The 20,737-nt window shown below is 45.1% G+C and overlaps 2 protein-coding genes across 2 annotated transcripts; both read right to left on the bottom strand.

Annotated features, from left to right (window-relative positions):
* Positions 1–14,494: 14,494 nt before the first annotated feature.
* On the bottom strand, positions 14,495–15,693 carry LOC109741853 (3'-5' exonuclease-like). Its single transcript, XM_020300937.1, has 2 exons — positions 15,410–15,693; positions 14,495–14,924 (listed from the first exon to the last, which is right to left on the bottom strand). Exons 1-2 carry the CDS (start codon positions 15,691–15,693, stop codon positions 14,495–14,497), a joined length of 714 nt encoding a protein of 237 aa, XP_020156526.1.
* A 2,355-nt stretch (positions 15,694–18,048) lies between these two features.
* On the bottom strand, positions 18,049–18,741 carry LOC141043071 (uncharacterized). The gene has a single exon (XM_073511989.1). It carries the CDS (start codon positions 18,739–18,741, stop codon positions 18,049–18,051), a length of 693 nt encoding a protein of 230 aa, XP_073368090.1.
* Positions 18,742–20,737: the final 1,996 nt, after the last annotated feature.

Genomic DNA, 20,737 nt, shown 5'->3' with positions numbered 1-20,737 from the left:
GAACGTGGTGTTTTTAACGTGGTTTTTTTATTTTTGATCAGTAGATTTTTTTTAACCACCACTTTCTGTGCGAACGGGCATTTTGTGACGTTTATATGTATCCTGCGTGATAATGAAACTGCATTGGTTAGAGTTCTGCACTGCATCGTGTGCAATGGAGAACTGCATGTTGTCTACATGTGCTTACTTCACAGTCTTTTTTGCGTGTCCTTGCTGCAGCCCCTGAATAAAGTACAATGTATTCCGCAATTTTACGAGTTTTTCGCTGTATTCTATACCGTGTATTTATTCATGTAGGTAATCCGGAACTGGATTGCTAAACCGTACTGCTTCGTGTAACGAAATGCACTGCATCTTTCTAGTGCTACGTACTGCATCAATTTTTTTCCTTTACTTACTGCAGTCCCTGTACGGGAGGGGTAGGGGGGTTGCCCCCCCCCCCATTTTTTTGTGTGGCACTTATTTGAATGTAGACTTTTTTTTTGATGCATTTTCTTAACATGCTTGTTGTTTTTTATTTTAACTTTTTTTATGAACTGCGTTTATTTTATTTTTGTTTTACCGACTGAACTTCATTGTTCTTTATAGAGAACTACATCATGTGCGTTTTGATGTGGTCTTTCTTATTTTAGCCGGGCCGTTTTTGGGCCGGCCCGTTTTATGTTGCCTTTTGCCACACGCGGGCCTCCTACGTGTCCATTCCAGGCGATCCCACCGCTCCGCTGACAGGGAGAGAGACCGAGAACAATCCTCTCTCCTCTCTTGCAGTTCGTCCCTCGAGCAAAACCGCCGTCGCCCGAGGAACCGCCGCCCTCAAGAATTTCTTATTCCTGCATTCCGCGTCGTCCGCTCCGCGAGGCCTTGCCGCTGCGCTCCCGCAGCGCTTTCCTGTCCGTTGCCATCGCCGCACCCTCCCCCCTCCCCGTCGTCGCCGCCGCCGCCTGCGCCGCACCTTTTGTGGTACATTCCGCTTGTTCTCGGTCTTGATCGTCCCCTCGTCTTGTTTTGTTATTCTCGTAGTTGCTATTGCTGTTCTTGCTGCTGCAATTTTTCCATAGGCAGCCGATTTTATCTCGATTTTGGAGTCGATACTCTTGTGTAGCAAGGTGGATCTAGGGTTTCGTGAGATTTTCACCGATTTTGTTGCTTAAATCTGTCACTTCGTCGTTGTGCTGCAGGCAAACGCCATGTCTTCACCGAGCAGAGTGGGAGGAGGAGTTCTGGGTATGTGGAGTGCTTATTTTAGGCTTTTGTTTATTTTGTTTGATGTTTATCTAGTTTCCTAAATCATCCTGCATATTGGTTTATGCTCTGTTAGTTGTCAGCGTTCGTTTGCATTATTTTGTCACGTGATGTTTTGTAATTTCTGTTTCTGGTTCTTTTTGAATCAAGTAGCTGATTGTGGTTCTCATAATGATACACCAATTGGGTCTCGTTGTCCTGATGGTAAGGATCATGGTGTGGAGGGAGGACATCAATTGAATTCGCCGATTGAAACTTCTCCCAGAAGTGTGGCCCCTCCTTCTGGTATGTGATTGATTTGTTTATTTTGTGTATGCTGGTTACTTTGATGTTGTACCAATTGGTGTTGCCTTGCCGTATCTAGTCCGGCATTTTGTTGGGAAGAAACATGAAGTTAGTGTATGCAGCACTGTATTTTATTTTCTATATGTGAACTCCACTATATGTATGTGTGAACTGCATTGTTGTTTTATTCAGGTTTTTTGTGCAATGCATTAATTTTTATTTTTAGCTTATGGTTGGAGCACTGCATTTTATATGTCTAAGTGTACTGCATTTGTTCTTTTCGTGCACTTTTTAACGACCATAGTCAAACTTCATTTTGACGCAGTGTCTGTTATCCATGCTGGGGCGCCTGGGTTTGAGGAGGTTACTCAATTGATTGACCATTATTTTGCAAAGGGTAATGTTGGTGTGAGCTTTGACCAGAGACGTCTCGTTTTGTCTGAGACACAGTCGTAGTCTGTTGATGGTACAGAGGAAGTTACACAGGATTGGATGGTCTCGGAACAGCTTCGTGAATATGAGTTGAAGCAAAGCAAGAAGAAGTTGAGGTTTGAAAGTGACTCAAAAGAGTTTGCGGAGAAGGAGAAGCAGAGGAGAGCTGCAGATGGTGCCAAGGGTGCCAAATTTGCCAAGGTGAAGAAGCCTTCTTTGCAGAAGAAGAGGCTGAGTACTATTGTTGAGGAAGGTGGTACACCTCGGTGGAGTCCATGTGTTGCTGGCATGAACAAGAATCTTGGCAAGAGAACTGCTAAAGCTGGTGGAAAGGATGATCCTCAGTGCAAGCGACTACATGTCACTGAAGGTCCCAACTCTGATGATGACGACTTTGTGCTTGCTGATTTTGTGAGGGATGTTCATAGTGGTAGACGCAAAGACTGTGGTTCATCTAAGAGTCTACCCAAGCGTGCCCGTGACGATGTCGATGAAGATGTTTGTGGTGACTCTGGCGAGGAGGTGGATGTTGTTCCAAAGGTTTGTTGAAGTGGACTGCATTTGTTTTCTTCATTGTTATTCTATCTGTGTTTTCTCTGTCTTTTTTATTGGCTAGTCTTCTAATGTGGATTGCATTTCCCTTTACACAGAGGAAGAAGTCTAGTAAGAGCAATGCAGCTAAAGATGATGCTGAGGGAGATGATTCTCGATTTAACAAGACCGTACGTTTGTCGCTTCCCACTGTTTGCAAGGCTGCTGCCTTGTTGAAAGAGGCACACTGTAGTCGTGTTCGGGATGCTGGATTTGGTGTTGTCTTTGAACTGACAGTAAAGAAAAATGTGTCGCGCATTCTTATGTGCTATCTGATGAGAGTGACCCTGCCACCATGATAATGGACTTTGGGAATGGCAGGGTTCTTCGAATCAATCGTGATGCAGTTCATCACATTTTTTATTTACCCATGCAACGTCACACTGCACCCATGCCTGCTGCCAGCAGCCATGATGACTCGTTGAGTGCCCTCAAGGATGAGCTTGGCTTTGACCTTTCAAAAAGTATAGGTGTCAAGGACTTGCTTGAGAAGTTGAAGGCGTTGGTGGAGGAAGATGATCATGTGACTGTTGACCTTGCTGTGAAGGTGTTCTTCCTGATAAACTACCAGAATTTGATGTGCCCCGGGCCTGCAGTTCGTTTGGGTAGAGTTGCTGCAATGGTAGAGAACATGGATTATGCGGCTATGGCTCAGATGGACTTTTGCCAGCTTGTTGTTGATGAGTTGCAGGCAGCTGTGGTGAGGTGGCAAACAGAAGGCAGCAAGCAGAATTGTGCAGAGGGTTGTGCCATTGTCCCCCTGATTATGTATCTTGACTGCTTGAAGCTTCACAAATTTTTAGTCATGCACACGTTGACGCCACGTGCGTCATACCTGACGACCAAGGACCTGATGTAGTTATACAATGAGGATGTGCTTTTGAAGAGAAAGATTTACTTGGAAACTTACAAATTTGGGAAGCTGTCGGTTAGTGCATCTGAGTTTTTAATATCAGTTTTTTTAAAAGGTGCAGCCATTATATATCTGAACTTTTCAAGTACTCACATGTGTACTTGTCTTTGCCTCTTGTCTTTTTTGCAGTGGAAGGCGTCAGGTGATATTGTGTACAACCGTCCTGTTGTAGTTGTATGCGGCAGCTCTGATGCGGGACCTAGCACTCATGCTAGGTTTTATGAGCCTATATGTAGCCAGCTTCCTGCCTATGATGATGAGGTGCCGCGTACTCGTGGTTTCATGGCTCGACAGATGTTTGATAATAGAAGCTCTTCTAAACAGACATTTGTTGGCGGCAAAAAACACGAGGAGATTGATGAGCTTCTTGTGAAGGTTTTGAAGTTGACTGAAGATTTGCCAACCTCTGGTGACAGGTTGAGGACAGTTGCTGGTTTTTTCCCTATTTGCCATGGCCCACGAGATGAAGATATTCTTGCTCCTCACAATTTTGATTGTGGCATGATTGAAAGCCTGAAGATTGCAGTGACGAATGTTCGGTCTTCCTTTGCTCAATTGAGACATACACAGGAGGAAAAATGCGGTCGGTATGAGAAGGATGCTGGGCATATTTTGGATGAAATGAACCGTCAAGACACTGGGGTTGGCGCTGATAATGTATGTTCTAGGTTTTTTGTTGCTTTGAACCTCTTTTGTGTATTATGTGGACTGCTCCTCAGTATTTTTGTTTTTCATGATAGGCTGGAGTGGAATCTTCTGGTGTCCATGGAACTAGGGACGATGGAATTGGTCAGGTACAAGTACTTCTGCCATGTCTGTTCTGCCATGTGTCCCTCTTCTTAAACTTGCATTTGTTGCTTTCCATTTTTATTGTATTTTTTGTGTACTTCACGGTTGTAAAGTGTGTACTGCTTGTGCATAGTTGAAATTTTTTCTTTTTTTGTCGTAACCATCTTATTTTTCGTTTTTGGTTTGTTCTATGCCCGTAGACTGGTGTTGCTGCTTGTGATGTGCACAAAGATTCCTACGATGGCTCTGGGAAGGATGAGGTCTTGGCTGATGCATCGTCCCCTCCAGATGTTGTAGCTGATAAGGTATAGTTGTATTACTTGTTCTATTAGTGTGTTGTAATCTAATTTTTTTGTTGTTGTTATAAACTTGATGTACGGTGTTATGCTCAGTCATATGCATTTTCATTTACATATGTTAGCTGCAATAGTTTTACATGTGTGAGCTTCAGTCTTTGACAGAAGTGAACTGCATTCCATTTCGCATGTGTGGTCCATAATGTTTTACATAAGTAATCTTACGTATTTAACATAACTGAACGGCAGCGTTTGACAAAGTGAACTGCAGTACTTTTTTACGTATATGTGTGTTGAAGTTGTAGTTGTTTTGATACATGTGGGTTGCAGTTGTTTGTTGTGTTAATTATCACCACGCTCATTTTGTGTTATTGTGCGTTTTTAATCTTTCCACAGCCTGGAGAAGAAAACGTGGAAGTTCACGTTGATCTGAATCAGGGCGGTTGTGCTGTTGATGGTGGTGGCAGTGTTGGTGCTTCTGCATCGGTTGCCGTCGACTGTGCAGACCCTTCTGTAGCTCAAGAATCCCATGATGCTGTTTCCCCCAGCCGGCATGAAGATTCTGATTTTGGCATCGAAAAGCCGCTGGAGAATGTCGTCCCTGCTGTTAGTGTTGTTGCTTCCCGTGTTTGTCTGGCAGCCAACGATGTTCCTGAAGTATCGAGAGTGGAGCCTCATGTAGCTGAAGTATCTAAGGACGTTGCGGTTGACCAGACTGTTGTAAATCCAGATAATGCTGATGTTGCTGCAGAAGGGCAGTCCAGTGATGTTGTGTTGGATTCGTTGCAACCTATCCAAGAAAATGTATTGGTCAGCTCTGAAGAACAACAACATGAAGACTCTGACACTGAAGGCAAGAGTTTTGTTTTGAACAGTACAGTTGAAGTTTTTTCTCATTTCATTTTTGTTTAATTACTATGGTATCTGTATTAGATGTTTAATGATAAGTGAAACTTGATCTTTTGTTTATGATTTTCAAAATAGCTAGCAGAATTTCCTTGGCTTAATATTTGAACTTCATTATTTGGATAAGTGAACTTCATCTTTTTCATTACAGATGACGAACTTCCTGTTGTGACACCGTCGATCATTGATCCAGCTCTCCTGAAAAGATACAATGAGTTGTACGCTTCTGTTACGAGGGTTCGGAAGGACAAGAAGAAGAAGTATGGTTTTTTTTAGAAATTGTTTTGTTCATATGTATTTTCTAATTTTGGTTTTTACCCCTTTTCTTTGTTGTTATTTTTTTAGTATCTTATGTTTCAGTTTTTCATGAAAAATTCAGTGACATGATTGCTTTTAAAACAGAGATGGGTGATATTACCATTGGCGAAGTTGGTCAATCCTTTTGGGATAATGGGATGCTCACTACAAGACTTGTAGATCTTGGGGTTTCTTTGGTGGTAGATAAGTTTAAGGGATCTCCGACAATGGTTGTCCCATACCATATTTGTGTAAGAATGCAGAAATTTTTGTTTTATTTTTTTGATTTTATTTTCTGATTTCGTGCGACGACATGTTTTCTTGAGCACTATTTGATTTTTGGTTTATTGGCAGACAAATATTTGGAATGGTGGTACTGTAGGCAGGAGTGTTAAAATGATGTTCTCTTCAAAAGCTGAGGAGCGTGTTGATAAAAAGGATATGGTGAGTAACGTTTTTATGTGTCGAATACTATATTTTGCATGTTTGCTTTTATAGTGTTCTATTTCTTCGTCTTATAATACTTTTATTTATTTTTTCGTGCTTTGAACAGGTCCTTTTTGCAACTTTTGATCCGCCAGATATGAGGGATGGCGTTGGTCATTATTGTGTAGTTGCGTTAAATGTGAAAGAAAGGCGGTTTGAATTTATTGACTCGCTCAATAAACCTGGCAGCGCTGATGCGATCAGGGTTTTTAGGAGGATGGTTAAAAATATCAAGCGTGCATGGAAAGAAGGAAGCTCAAGTTCTGATGAGCCGCTAAATCCTCCTACACTTGATGGATTTGTGTTGAAACATGTCATTGTCCCAATGCAGCCAAATGTGTGTGTTCCGTACAGCCCCTCTTCTCCATACTGCTCAAGTTTTTTTTTCATTTTGTGAAACTGATGTTTTTTATTCTTTTATTGCAGGCATGATTGTGGATTCTATATGTTTCAATTCTTGCAGACTTGGGATGGTGTTCGAGTTGCTCAGTTTGGGGTGGAGCACATTGGCTACATCAGAAAGGCCATGCTCTATAGTTGGCTCACATCGAGAAAGTGTTCCCTTGATTTAACATCACTTTTAATTTTTGCAGATAAAGGTTGTTTTAGTGAACTTCTTTATCCTTCCTTTATTTATTTTTGTGTATTGCTTGCTTTTGGCTCTTACGGGCTTTTTTTACTAGTTTGTTTAGTTAAGTTCATGATTTAGAATTCATGTGTATATTTTTTTGTTGTGTTAGTGAGATGCATTTTATTTTTTGGGCAAGTGAGCTACATTGTTCTTCATAAGTGGGCTGCATTGTTGTATACAAGTGGGCTGCATTGTTGTATACATTTTTTGTTCTGCATTGCTGTAGACAAGTGGACTGCATTGTTGTAGACAATTGTGTTGCATTCTATTCTTTAGTGAACTGCATTTTTATTTTAATGAGGTGTATTACATGTTTTCAGGTTTTGTATTTTGTGCTGAGTGTTTCCATGTTTTTTCTACACGGTTTTAGGTTTTGATGGGGGGCTTCATGAAGGTTGTACGTCATTGTTCGAGTCCCAGGGTTCTGAGGTGGTTATGGAGGATTGTGTCATTGAAATCTCTCCAGATAATTCTGGTTCTTTGGCTGGAGATGGTTTGAACACAGTTGTGGCGTCTGGACCTGATGGTGGAAGTGTTTCTCGACCTAGCTCTCCACGCGATGTATTTGATGTTGATGATGATGATTTTGTTACGTCGTATCCTCGCGCCACTAGGGCTAGGAGTGCAGCAATTAATCGCCCTCCTGAGGATGACCTTGAAATATTTTTAAACAAGAGGGCAGGTGAGAGGGCTTTTAAGTTGAGATGCTCTATAGAGAAATTGAAGCCTCCGAGGTTCAAATATATTGATGAGGCGAGGAAAATAAAGGATCTTGTTATGAGCAAAGATTTTGTAACCAAATACCACGAGTAAGTTTTATGTGTGTGCGCTTAATCCTTTTTGTATGTTTTGTTTTTAACTTTATTTTTATTGATCCCATATATGTATGTTTACTGCAGGAATGCGTTCTTTATGGTGAATAATCCTTTTGGTGATCTTGATACTTACACTGTTGACTATATATATAATACATTTGGCAAAGTAGCTTTAATGGATTCATATCTCATGGATTTTGTCACCAAGTACTGGAAGCAAGACCCTGAAATGGGTTTAGTTTATCATTCTGGTGAACGTGTGCTACTTTCACCCTTATTTATCACGGTAAACGTGTGCTGTCATTTTTTTCTATTGTACTGGTTTTTTATATCCATGCATGAATGCATTGTTTATTCCTTTTCTCATTTCCTTTTTTTGTTCTTTTTTCTTTGCAGTATGTTCTTCAGATGGAAACCTTTGTGACGAAAGATGATGAAGGAAACCCTGTGTTGCCAGTTGTGCATAGCACGTTTGTTTTACAAGATGCAGTGAACCAGTTCAAGGTTTTTGTGAGTGACGACATAAACCTGTTGGATGCAAAACTGGTAAGTTCATTGTTTCCTGTCATTTATTTTTCTGTTGCATATCTTTTTATAGTTATTTTTGGAACAGTGGTCCTAGTGCTACGTGTCGAAATAACTTTTCATTTTGTTTTTTGTTTTTTTGATGTGAACAGATTATGATGCCGCGCTCCAAGGATGGTCATTATTCCTTATACACGATGAACTAGCATCGCCAGACGTTTGATATAAATGACACTAGGAAGTACACTGGCCATCCTGATGTCACGATAAAGTGGCGCAGGACTGATTACCACTCAGATTGCACTGAAGTGGTATGTCATTTTTTCTTGCCAAGTGCAGAGCTTTTTTGTGTTTCTCCTGCTGCATTTTTTTTATAAACTGCACATGCAATGTTAGCACACCTAGAACCACACTTGTTTATGTAGTGCACTCAACATGTGCGTGACAGAACTGCATTTTTCTCAGGCCCCCCATAATCCTTGTAAAAAAGGAGATAAAAGGAAATGACCTCACGTGCATTTAAAAGAGGGACTGTCTAGACGTTGAGAACAATTTTTGTATTTTTTGGTTCGTCTGAATAGAAATTTGATCTGTGGTGTGTGTTATTTTTACATTGTGCTTCCTTTTTTTGCCAGATAAGGAGGATGACTCAGTTGCTGAAGGCGATTTATGGTGAAAAAGTGTATAAATCTAAGAACCACCCTGACTGGGTCAAATTGGCAGAGAAGCCTTCTTACCCGGTCGTGCCAGCGCAGGGAGCAAACGAGTGCGGAATCTATGTTGTGAGGGTGACGCAGTTGTATGACGGCCAACGTCTAGTTGAGAAAATTATCAAAACCGACATAACACCTTCTCTGTTTTCCTCTTTTTCTTGTTACTTTTGTTATTATTTTACCTTTTCACTTTTTGTTCTTTATGACAACCTTTTATTTAATCACTGTCTGCATTTTTTTATTTTTCTTTTTTCAGCCTGCTGTTGACGATTGGAAGGCGGAGTACATGTTCCAGCTGATGTTCAATTCTTCGAACATGTTGTGTTATGAAGACATGCCGCTTGAGCTACGAGAACTGATTGCGGACCTCGGGCTTACTTCCGTGTCGCAATCGCAGACGCAGTAACAATCTACTTGGTAAAAACCCTGTGTATGGACAAGAACTAGGGGTTCATGTTGTGTACTGTGTGGTGTCTAAGGTATATAATGTATGAAAAGACTTTTGTTTTTCTGTTTGTTGTGATTTTTGTCTGCTTTTTTGCAGCAGTGTTTTATGGACGAAATTGTATCTGTATGTGTATTTTATATAAATAATTCATACAGTATATATATGTGTATATTTTTATTTTTGTTGACTTACACGTTCTGTGTGAACTGGCATTTTGTCACGCTTATATGTATCCTGGAACTGCATTTGTCTACAAGTTTGTGTTGCGCCTATTTTTTTTGCTGCAATTTTTTGCCGCAGACCCTGCATTCATGTGTGTATCCTGGAACTGCGTTGCTTTATGATACTGCACTGCTTTTGCCTAACCAAGTGCACTGCTTTTGCCTAAAGATGCGTCCTTCAGTTGGTTATTTTTTTTATTGTTTGTATTGTAAGGTATGGGGGGGTTGCCCCCCCCCATTTTTTGGTTGTTTATAGATTTGTATTTGCTCTTTGTATTCCCTGTACTTACCGTACTGTGTGCGTTAGTGCGAGGCCGAGCACGGGGGTGGGAGGGGGGGTCGTGACCCCCCTCCCCACCCCCTGTGAGGCCGAGCCTGGAACGAGCCGGAGCAGGCGGCGACGCGGTGTGCCGCGGCGCCGCATGCGCAGGCGAGTCCGTCACACCCCGTCGCCTCCCTGTCTATCTAAGGGGTGTGGCTCTGGGGTTGCGTGCGTCCTATGAAGGAAATATGCCCTAGAGGCAATAATAAAGTTATTATTTATTTCCTTATATCATGATAAAAGTTTATTATTCATGCTAGAATTGTATTAACCGGAAACATAATACTTGTGTGAATACATAGACAAACAGAGTGTCACTAGTATGCCTCTACTTGACTAGCTCGTTGATCAAAGATGGTTATGTTTCCTAGCCATAGACATGAGTTATCATTTGATTAACGGGATCACATCATTAGGAGAATGATGTGATTGACTTGACCCATTCCGTTAGCTTAGCACTCGATCGTTTAGTATGTTGCTATTGCTTTCTTCATGACTTATACATGTTCCTATGACTATGAGATTATGCAACTCCCGTTTACCGGAGGAACACTTTGTGTGCTACCAAACGTCACAACGTAACTGGGTGATTATAAAGGTGCTCTACAGGTGTCTCCAAAGGTATTTGTTGGGTTGGCGTATTTCGAGATTAGGATTTGTCACTCCGATTGTCGGAGAGGTATCTCTGGGCCCACTCAGTAATACACATCACTATAAGCCTTGCAAGAATTGTGACTAATGAGTTAGTTGCGGGATGATGTATTACGAAACGAGTAAAGAGACTTGCCGGTAACGAGATTGAACTAGGTATCGAGATACCGACGATCGAATCTCGGGCAAGTAACATACCGATGACAAAGGGAACAACGTATGTTGTTATGCGGTCTGACCGATAAAGATCTTTGTAGAATATGTGGGAACCAATATGAGCATCCAGGTTCCGCTATTGGTTATTGACCGGAGAGGTGTCTCGGTCATGTCTACATAGTTCTCGAACCCGTAGGGTCCGCACGCTTAACGTTACGATGACAGTTATATTATGAGTTTATATGTTTTGATGTACCGAAGGTTGTTCGGAGTCCCGGATGTGATCACGGACATAACGAGGTGTCTTGAAATGGTTGAGACATAAATATTGATATATTGGAAGCCTATGTTTGGATATCGGAAGTGTTCCGGGTGAAATCGGGATTTTTCCGGAGTACCGGGAGGTTACCGGAACCCCCCGGTAACTTAATGGGCCTTAGTGGGCCTAGGTGGAAGAGAGGAGAGGAGGCCAGGACAGGGCCGCACGCCCCTCCCCCCCCCAATCCGAATAGGACAAGGAGAGGGGGGCAGCGCCCCCCCTTTCCTTCCTCCCCTCCACCTCTTCCCCCTCTCTCTCCTAGTCCAACATGGAAAAGGGGGGTAGTCCTACTCCCGGTAGGAGTAGGACTCCTCCTGGCGCGCCTCTCCCCTTGGCCGGCCGAACCCCCCCTTGCTCCTTTATATACGGGGGCAGGGGGGCACCTCTAGACACACAATTGATCATTGATCTCATAGCCGTGTGCGGTGCCCTCTCCACCATATTACACCTCGATAATATCGTAGCGGTGCTTAGGCGAAGCCCTGCGTCGGTAGAACATCATCATTGTCACCACGCCGTCGTGCTGACGAAACTCTCCCTCAACACTCGGCTGGATCGGAGTTCGAGGGACGTCATCGAGCTGAACGTGTGCTGAACTCGGAGGTGCCGTGCATTCGGTACTTGATCGGTCGGATCGTGAAGACGTACGACTACATCAACCGCGTTGAGTTAAACGCTTCCGCTTTCGGTCTACGAGGGTACGTGGACAACACTCTCCCCTCTCGTTGCTATGCATCACCATGATCTTGCGTGTGCGTAGGAATTTTTTTGAAATTACTACGTTCCCAAACATCCTATTGTTGGAAAAACAGAATATCCGCACTGCGCCTGTCAACCAAGCGCACTGCGTGCGTTAGCGTGAGGCCGAGCAGGGAGGGTGGGAGGGGGGTCGTGACCCCCCTCCCCACCCCCCTGTGAGGCCGAGCCTGGAACGAGCCGGAGCAGGCAGCGACGCGGCGTGCTGCGTCGCCGCATGCACAGGCGAGTCCGTCACACCCTGTCGCCTCCCTGTCTATCTTAGGGGTGTGGCTCTGGGGTTGCGTGTGTCCTATTGTTGGAAAAACAGAATGTCCGCACTGCGCATGTCAACCAAGCGCAATGCGTGCGTTAGCGCGAGGCCGAGCAGGGGGTGGGAGGGGGACCCCCCTCCCCACCCCCCTGCGAGGTCGAGCCTGGAACGAGCCGGAGCAGGCGGCGACGCGGCGTGCCGCGACGCCGCACGCGCAGGCGAGTCCGTCACACCCCGTCGCCTCCCTGTGTATCTTAGGGGTGTGGCTCTGGGGTTGCGTGCGTCCTATTGTTGGAAAACGGAATGTCCGCACTACGCCTGTCAACCAAGCGCACTGCGTGCGTTAGCGCGAGGCCGAGCAGGGGGTGGGAGGGAGGGTCGTGACCCCCGTCCCCACCCTCCCGCGAGGCCGAGCCTGGAACGAGCTGGAGCAGGCGAGTCCATCACACCCCGTCGCCTCCCTGTCTATCGTAGGGGTGTGGCTCTGGGGTTGCGTGCTTCCTATTGTTGGAAAAACAGAATGTCCGCACTGCGCCTGTCAACCAAGCGCATTGCGTGCGTTAGCGCGAGGCCGAGCAGGGGGTGGGAGGGGGTCGTGACCCCCCTCCCCACCCCCCCTGCAAGTCCGAGCCTGGAACAAGCCGGAGGAGGCAGCGATGCGGCGTGCTGCGGCGCCGCATGCGCAGGCGAGTCCGTCACACCCCGTCGCCTCCCTGTCTATCTTAGGGGTGTGCCTCTGGGGTTGCGTGCGTCCTATTGTTGGAAAAACGGAATGTCCGCACTGCGCGTGTCAACCAAGCGCACTGCGTGCGTTAGAGCGAGGCCGAGCAGGGGGGTGGGAGGGGGGGTCGTGACCCCCCTCCCCACCCCACCCCTGCGAGGCCGAGCCTGGAATGAGCCGGAGGAGGCGGCGACGCGGTGTGCCGCGGCGCCGCATGCGCAGGCGAGTCCGTCACACCCCGTCGCCTCCCTGTCTATCACAGGGGTGTGGCTCTGGGGTTGCGTGCGTCATATTGTTGGAAAAACAGAATGTCCGCACTGCGCCTGTCAACCAAGCGCACTGCATGCGTTATCGCGAGGCCGAGCAGGGGGGTGGGAGGGGGGTCGTGACCCCCCTCCCCACCCCCCTGCAAGGCCGAGCCTGGAACAAGCCGGAACAGGCGGTGACGCGGCGTGCCGCGGCGCCGCATGCGCACGCGAATCCGTCACACCCCGTCGCCTCCCTGTCTATCTTAGGGGTGTGGCTCTGGGGTTGCGTACGTCCTATTGCTGGAAAAACAGAATGTCCGCACTGCGCCCGTCAACCAAGCGCACTGCATGCGTTAGCGCGAGGCCGAGCAGGAGGGGTGGGAGGGGGGGTCGTGACCCCCCCTCCCCTGCGAGGCCGAGCCTGGAACGAGCCGGAGCAAGCGGCGACGCGGCATGCCGCGGCGCCACATGTGCAGGCGAGTCCGTCACACCCTGTCGCCTCCCTGTCTATCTTAGGGGTGTGGCTCTAGGGTTGCGTACTACACATGTTTGCGCTACATTTTTGTGCACTGCATGGGTAGCATATTTCTTTATTTTTTCCCTCTTACGTATCATTTTTCTAGTGTACGGGCGTGCACTGCTTTGTTGCTTCTATGTGCACTACATTCGTCATAGTCCTGCGCTCACGTGTACACATTTTGCACTGCGTGCATCCTTCTTTGTGCCAAAGTTGTGACTGGTTATGCCAACGCTGCAGACTGCATGACTTACATTTAAGTACTGCATCAAGTGCACTAATTCTGTGTTGGGCACTGCACGAAAGTGCTTCTCTTGTGGTTCATTTTGAGCATGTACCGCACTTCATTCACACATATAGTGAACTTCCTTGTAAGACTTTGGAGAACTGCATGCATTTTTTAGAGACCTATTACGGGACTGGCTGGGGCCTTGTTGTAGCTAGGTGGTCAATTTTTTTCCTTATGAGAAGCATTTTTCTTTTGGAGTATATATATTTCATGGTAGTACAAATGATGTCATTTGTACCGCTTGCGCCAACGTTGAGTACTGCACTGCGCATACCAAGTCTGTATGTTGTGCACTGAACGAAAGTTGCTGCAGCCCCTTTGTTCTGCATTCGTGCATGTACTGCACTTCATGTATACACTCTGTGAACTGCGTTATATTTGTTATGTGAACTGTATTCACGTTTTGGTATCACACATTAATTTTTTCAAAGTTTTCCGGATACTTGTTCTAACACAAACTAATTTCAGCGAAAGCAATTGATCATAAGCAAACTGTGACACATAAGCAAACAACAGAAATAAAATTTAATGATAATTCTAAAACGACATTGTTTTTACAAAAGAAATGTTCGATATGAAGCAATGGACATAATCAAAAGCTTGCATACATGAAACAAAGAACAACACAACGACTAAAGTAAAGTGAAACTAAAACATAGCCCTGAATTATTTCTAGTTGCTGTATTGGATTACAGCCTTGTTCTTCTTCTGCTTTGCTTCTTTGTCTCTTTTTGCCCTGTCCAGTCCCATGATGACATCATAGATGATTCTCCATGACTCATATGTTGCGAATGCATCTATTGCTGCATACTTGATAAGCTTTTCTGGCAGTGGGCAAAATTCCCACAGAGTATGGTCCTCCTTGCAGTTAATTTTTTTCTTCATGTCATGGTAGTGAATGTCTATCATCCTGCTGGCAACATCAGCCAAAGAGTCAAACTTCTTTTTATTGTATGGGTCTCTCCATTCCACCTGAATATCAATGTAGTTGTCGGAGTTGATCTCCAAACCAGATAGCTTCAGGTTGCTTTTGTCTCCTTCAATGGCGAATCCGACGAAGGTGTACTCACCATTCATGAGGAATTTGTCTAGTTCCATTGGCCTGCAAGATGTTTGTATAGAGTGAATATAGTTTATTTTCTTAGGAGTACCAATGTTTTTTGTTTTGTCTGAAACTGAACTGCAATATGAATATCTGAATCTGTTACATTGAGTAGTTGCTAATACTTTGTTCAGCATAACTAGTAAATCTGATAATATATTGCATAAACAATGCATGTTTTGTGCATGATTGTATTCTTGAACTGAATTTCATACATGTTTTGTATAGTAATGTTGCAGTTTTCTATTGTTTAGCCAAATAGTTTGTATTTGGTAAAACAAAATAAAACTACGTTATTGCTAGATCATATAATTCAAGAATTGAATACATGAGTGACATACATGGAGCCAGAAGAAAACTATGAATGAATTCATATGCCATGCTTTTCAAAAATGAAAACCAAAGTTTAAATATGGGCGATTGCAGTGAAGAAAATTAAAAATCAATATTGACAATCAATAGTACAGATTGATAGTTATTCTGACCTGTCTTTAGCTCCAGAGATGTGGTAGACAAGGCATTCTTTTTCTACGCATAGATGGAGCACTGCTGCCCGATGTGGCTTCACATAGTGCGTGTACTCGACATCAACGCCGACTAGTTTGATGGGCATTCCGCCGAGCTTCCTCCTGAGCGTGGACAGCATCTTGTCCACGTCTTCACCCTTGCTTGTGCAAACGACGTGGAGCTTGTGGTTGCCGTGGAGGTCGACGTCGTGGAGCTCCCTGGTGTACCTGCGGCACTGCTTGTAAAGAGGAGCATCCGCCATGACTCTCCTCTGCTCTCTCGTGTTTGTTCTGGAGAGAAGAGGTTGGTGAAAGGAAGTGTGGAGAAGAAGATGCAATGGGGTTTTTTGGGGTACGAAGCAGTTGTGTTTTCTCCTCTGCTCTCCTGTGCTCTCCTTGACAGGACGTGGGAGAGGTGGAGCGGGGTGGTAGCGTGGTGGGGCTCTGTTTTTAGTTACGTGGCAACTACGGAGAGGTTCTGCTATGAGGAGGCTCTGTTAGTGCGTTGGAAATCCGGAACGTCGTGTCTTCTTTTTTCGTGACTTTTTCAGGTATGCACGCAACTGTCAGAATATGTGATGATTGTGTTTTCGATGAATTTTCCTATTAAGTGCACTTCTTTGCTATCAGAACAGAACTGTGTACGTCCACGTAGTGTACTGCATGGAAGTGAAATTTATTCTTCGTGCACTGAATTATATCAGATTAGGATTGATACAGATGTACGCACATTTAGTTTCTTGATGGAGTTCTTTCATGCAGTTCTTTATTTTATAACAGACTGCTTTGCTCAACTAACAGGGTTGCATTCTTCATTTTAGCGATACTGCATTTCATTAGAAGGAGAACCGCATTTCAGAAAAAAGAATACTTCGTGCTTCCACATGGAGAACTGCATTGTTTGGCGTCGCGGACTGCATTTGTACGTTTACTTCGGGCTTTCTGCGTTTTATTTATTAATAACGAACTGTAATTTCTGGCAGTGCCCACGCACATTTTCTTTTATTGTTGTTATTCATTTAAACAATGTTTCTCATTTTTCTTTGATGTTTTATTTTTTGAAGTTATTGTTTTTTCTTAGTGGGCCTTGGTGGCCTCTGTTCGGGGAGTGAAGACGCATTGGGCCCAAGTCGGCCTGTGAGCACGGCTGGTTCCCGGTGTGTTGTGTGCGGCCTAATGTTTAGTCCCACCTCGCCCGCGGAAGGCGCGCCCGACCTGTTTATAAGCGCTGGCGAGGCAGCCGTATCGAACTCCTCTGGTTACTTATTTGGGCGCTTATACATGGCGCTCGCTGCGCTATGCTCTCTGACCTGTGGGCCCATGTGCGCCCGACCCCATGCATTGTGGCTCAGAACGGTTCGCCTACGGCGGGCGGAGACCTACTACGAGACTGGCTGGGGCCGGATGCACATGTGGTGGTCAATTTTTTTCTTTGTATTTTCTATCTTAAGTATTTTTTTCAACGTAGGGGCGTGCACTGGTTATCAAACCACTCTTGCACTGCATTGATCAGGGTTCTGTACTGCATTTGCACACATTCCATACTACATGTTCAGGTCTCATTTTTTATTTCATGTTTTTGCTCTTATGTAATCTTTTTCCCAATGTAGGGGAGTGCACTGCTTAGTAAACATACCTGTATTGCATTGATTATGTTTCTGTGCTGCAGGTTCATATATTTCCGCACTACATTTTTTTCAATGTAGCAGCGTGCACTGCTTAGCATATCATCCGTGCATTGCATTGATCAGGGTTCTGTACTACATGTGCACGCATTCCGTACTACATGTTCAGGTCTCATTTTTTGTTTTCGTGTTTTTGCTCTTACGTAATCTTTTTCCCAATGTAGGGGAGTGCACTGCTTAGTAAACATACTTGTACTGCATTGATTATGTTTCTGTGCTGCAGGTTCATATATTTCCGCACTACATTTTTTTCAATGTAGGAGCGTGCACTGCTTAGCAAATCATCCGTGCATTGCATTAATCAGGGTTCTATACTGCATGTGCACGCATTCCGTACTACATGTTCAGGTCTCATTTTTTGTTTTCGTGTTTTTGCTCTTACGTAATCTTTTTCCCAATGTAGGCGAGTGCACTGCTTAGAAAACATACCTGTACTGCATTGATTATGTTTCTATGTTGCACGTTCATATATTTCCGCACTACATATACAGGTCGCATTTTTTCTTTTTGTGTTTTTGCTCTTATGTACTCTTTTTTTTCAAATTTAGGGGCGTTCACTGCTCCGTTGGGTATGTGTAAACTTCATTTGACAGAGCTTGTACTGCATTGGTACACAAGTTGCACTGCATGCGTCCTATTTGCACACTACTCGAATCTAATGCTTCATAAGCACACAACAGAAAACAAATTATCACAGGCATTCTGTACGACAAGTTCATCATGAGCAAACTAATTTCAACAGAAAGCAATCTAACACAATCAAAGTTCACATCATTACAAGCGATTCTGCATGGCAAGCAAACTAAGTTCAGCAAAAGCAAATGATCACAAGCAAACTAACGATACATAAGCAAACAACATAAAAGCAAATTTGATGATAATTCTAAAACGACGTTGGCATTGTTGGCTCTTTGGCCGGCACCATCTTCTGCTTCACCAGTTAGCGTCTGCCCATCCCCAGCTGCTCCTGGCGCGATTCTTGGGGGGCTCCTCCTTCTCCAGCTTTGCACGGCGAAGCCCGTCCTGGGTGAGGGTGATGCGGTTCCATATCTCGTATGCTGTGTAGGCGTCCTTTGCCGCGTACTCGATGTGCCTCATGGACAGAGGCAAGGTGGCCCAGCGCTTGTGCTCATCGTCGGTGATCTTCTTCTTTATGTTGTTGCAGTAGTCGTCGATGAGCATGCCGGAGACGTCTCCAAGGGAATCCAACTCCTTGGTTGCCTCGGGCACCTTCCACTCCTTCTGGATGTCGACGAAGTTGGCGACCTCCAGATTGACGCGGTCTAGCCTGGTTTTGTCACCGTCGATGGAGAAGCCTGCAAAGGTGTACCTGGGGTCGGCGAGGAAGTTGTTGAAGACGGTGCGCCTTTCAGCGGCGCTCAGTTGGAAGAGCAGCACCGGGTGTTTCTTGCTGATGGAGAGTTGGCAGAGGGCGGGTTTCTGCGTCGCTTCAGGATCGTTGTTGTACTCGAGATCAATGCCGACGATCTTGTGGCGCTGGAGGCTGAGGTGGCGCTCGTACTCTGCGAGGGTGGTCGCCACCTGCTTCTTGTCGTTGGTGTGGATGACGTGCAACTTGGTGTTGCCGTGGGCCTCCACGTCCTTGTACTCGTCGACGAACGGCATCGCCGGTAGTAGGGATTGGTGTTTTTGCGTGGAGATGGATGTGATGCAGCGATTTGGTGGCAGCGCAATGGATACTTGTGTTGTTGTGGATGAGAAGGCCTTTGTAGGGGTCTGAATTTAAGGGGAGGGCGCGGGGTGGGATGGCCGCATCGGATGAACTGCACGATCTCGCTGACGATGTGGTTTGTGCAGATCGCGGGTTGGTGTTGCATCTGTGATCGTGGGCTTGTGGCGATGGAACCGCTCCGATTGGGTGGTTGTATGCGAACGTGGTGTTTTTTAACATGGTTTTTTTATTTTTCATCAGTAAATTTTTTTAACCACCATTTTCTGTGCGAACGGGCATTTTCTGACATTTATATGTATCCTGCGTGATAATGAAACTACATTGGTTACTGTTCTGCACTACATCGTGAGCAATGTAGAACTGCATTCTGTGTACAGGTGCTTACTTCACAGTATTTTTTGCGTGTCCTTGCTGCAGCCCCTGAATAAAGTACAATGTATTCCGCAATTTTACGAGTTTTACGCTGTGTTCTATACCGTGTATTTATTCATGTAGGTAATCTGGAACTGGATTGCTAAACCGTACTGCTTCGTGTAACGAAATGCACTGCATCTTTCTAGTGCTGCGTGATGCATCAATTTTTTTCCTGTACTTACTACAATCCCTGTACAGGAGGGGTAGGGGGGTTGCGCCCCCCCCCCCATTTTTTGAAGTTATTGTTTTTTCTTAGTGGGCCTGTGTTCGGGGAGTGAAGATGCATTGGGCCCAAGTCGTCCTACGAGCACGGCTGGTTCCCGATGCGTTGTGTGTGGCCTAATGTTTAGTCTCACCTCGCCCACGGAAGGCGCGCCCGACCTGTTTATAAGCGCTGGTGAGGCGGCCGTATTGAACTCCTCTGGTTACTTATTTGGGCGCTTATACACGGCGCTCGATGCTCTATGCTCTCTGACCTGTGGGCCCATGTGCGCCCGGCCCCATGCATTGTGGCTCAGAACGGCTCGCCTAAGGTGGGCGCAGACCTACTACGAGACTGGCTGGGGCCGGATGCACCTGTGGTGGTCAATTTTTTGTTTGTATTTTCTATCTTAAGTAGTTTTTTCAATGTAGGGGCATGCACTGCTTAGGAAATCATCCGTGCACTGTATTGATCAGGTCTCTGTACTGTATGTGCACGCATTCCGTACTAAACATGTTTGCGCTACATTTTTGTGCACTGCATTTGTAGAGGTGTGCACTGCTTTGTTGCCTCTATGTGCACTGCATTCGTCATGGTCATGTGCTTCAGGTGTACACATTTTGCACTGCGTGCATGCTTCTTTGTGCTAAAGTTGTGACTGGTTATGCCAACGCTGCGGACTGCATGGCTTACAGTTAAGGACTACATCAAGTGCAATGATTCTGCTTTTGTGCAGTGCGCGAAAATGCTTTTCTTTGTGCTTGATTTTGAGCATGTACTGCACTTCATGCACACATATAGTGAACTTCCTGGTAGGACTTTGGAGAACTGCACACGTAAAATGGTCTGTGGATTATAATTTTTCAGAGAATTATTATTTAATGATCTGCGGTTAGTTCGTGGGAATTTCTGCAGTCAAAGTCTTTGTAGAACTTGCTGGTAAGACTATTTGTTTTGGTAACATAAACCTTTATTGATTGTCCTTCATTCTTGCTAACGTAATTTTCATTAACTCCCCTTTAATTTTCAGTTTTGACCTTTTTGCATTCCTCTCCTATAAATGTAGGCCAACTTCTACCCTTCCTTTGCAGTTCATTTCTCCTCCAGCCGCAACTGCTCTCCTTTCTTTAGCCTCTCTTTATTTTTTTCCTTTTCTAGGTTTTTGTTGCGATGGCTCCAGGCCCCTGCACGAATCACTCCTGCTGCGGGCATGGTTGTGGTGTGTCGACGCACTGCGATTGCTCAGCTTGCTCGTAGGCCCGTCGTGCTCGTCGTGGGGGGGAAGGTATTGGGCCGAGCTGGGCGAGCGGAGC

Source organism: Aegilops tauschii, chromosome 3, assembly GCF_002575655.3.
Source record: "Aegilops tauschii subsp. strangulata cultivar AL8/78 chromosome 3, Aet v6.0, whole genome shotgun sequence".
NCBI classification, from domain to species: domain Eukaryota; kingdom Viridiplantae; phylum Streptophyta; class Magnoliopsida; order Poales; family Poaceae; genus Aegilops; species Aegilops tauschii.
The sequence above is the reverse complement of the archived record's forward strand: the minus strand, read 5'-3'. Positions and strand labels throughout refer to the sequence as shown.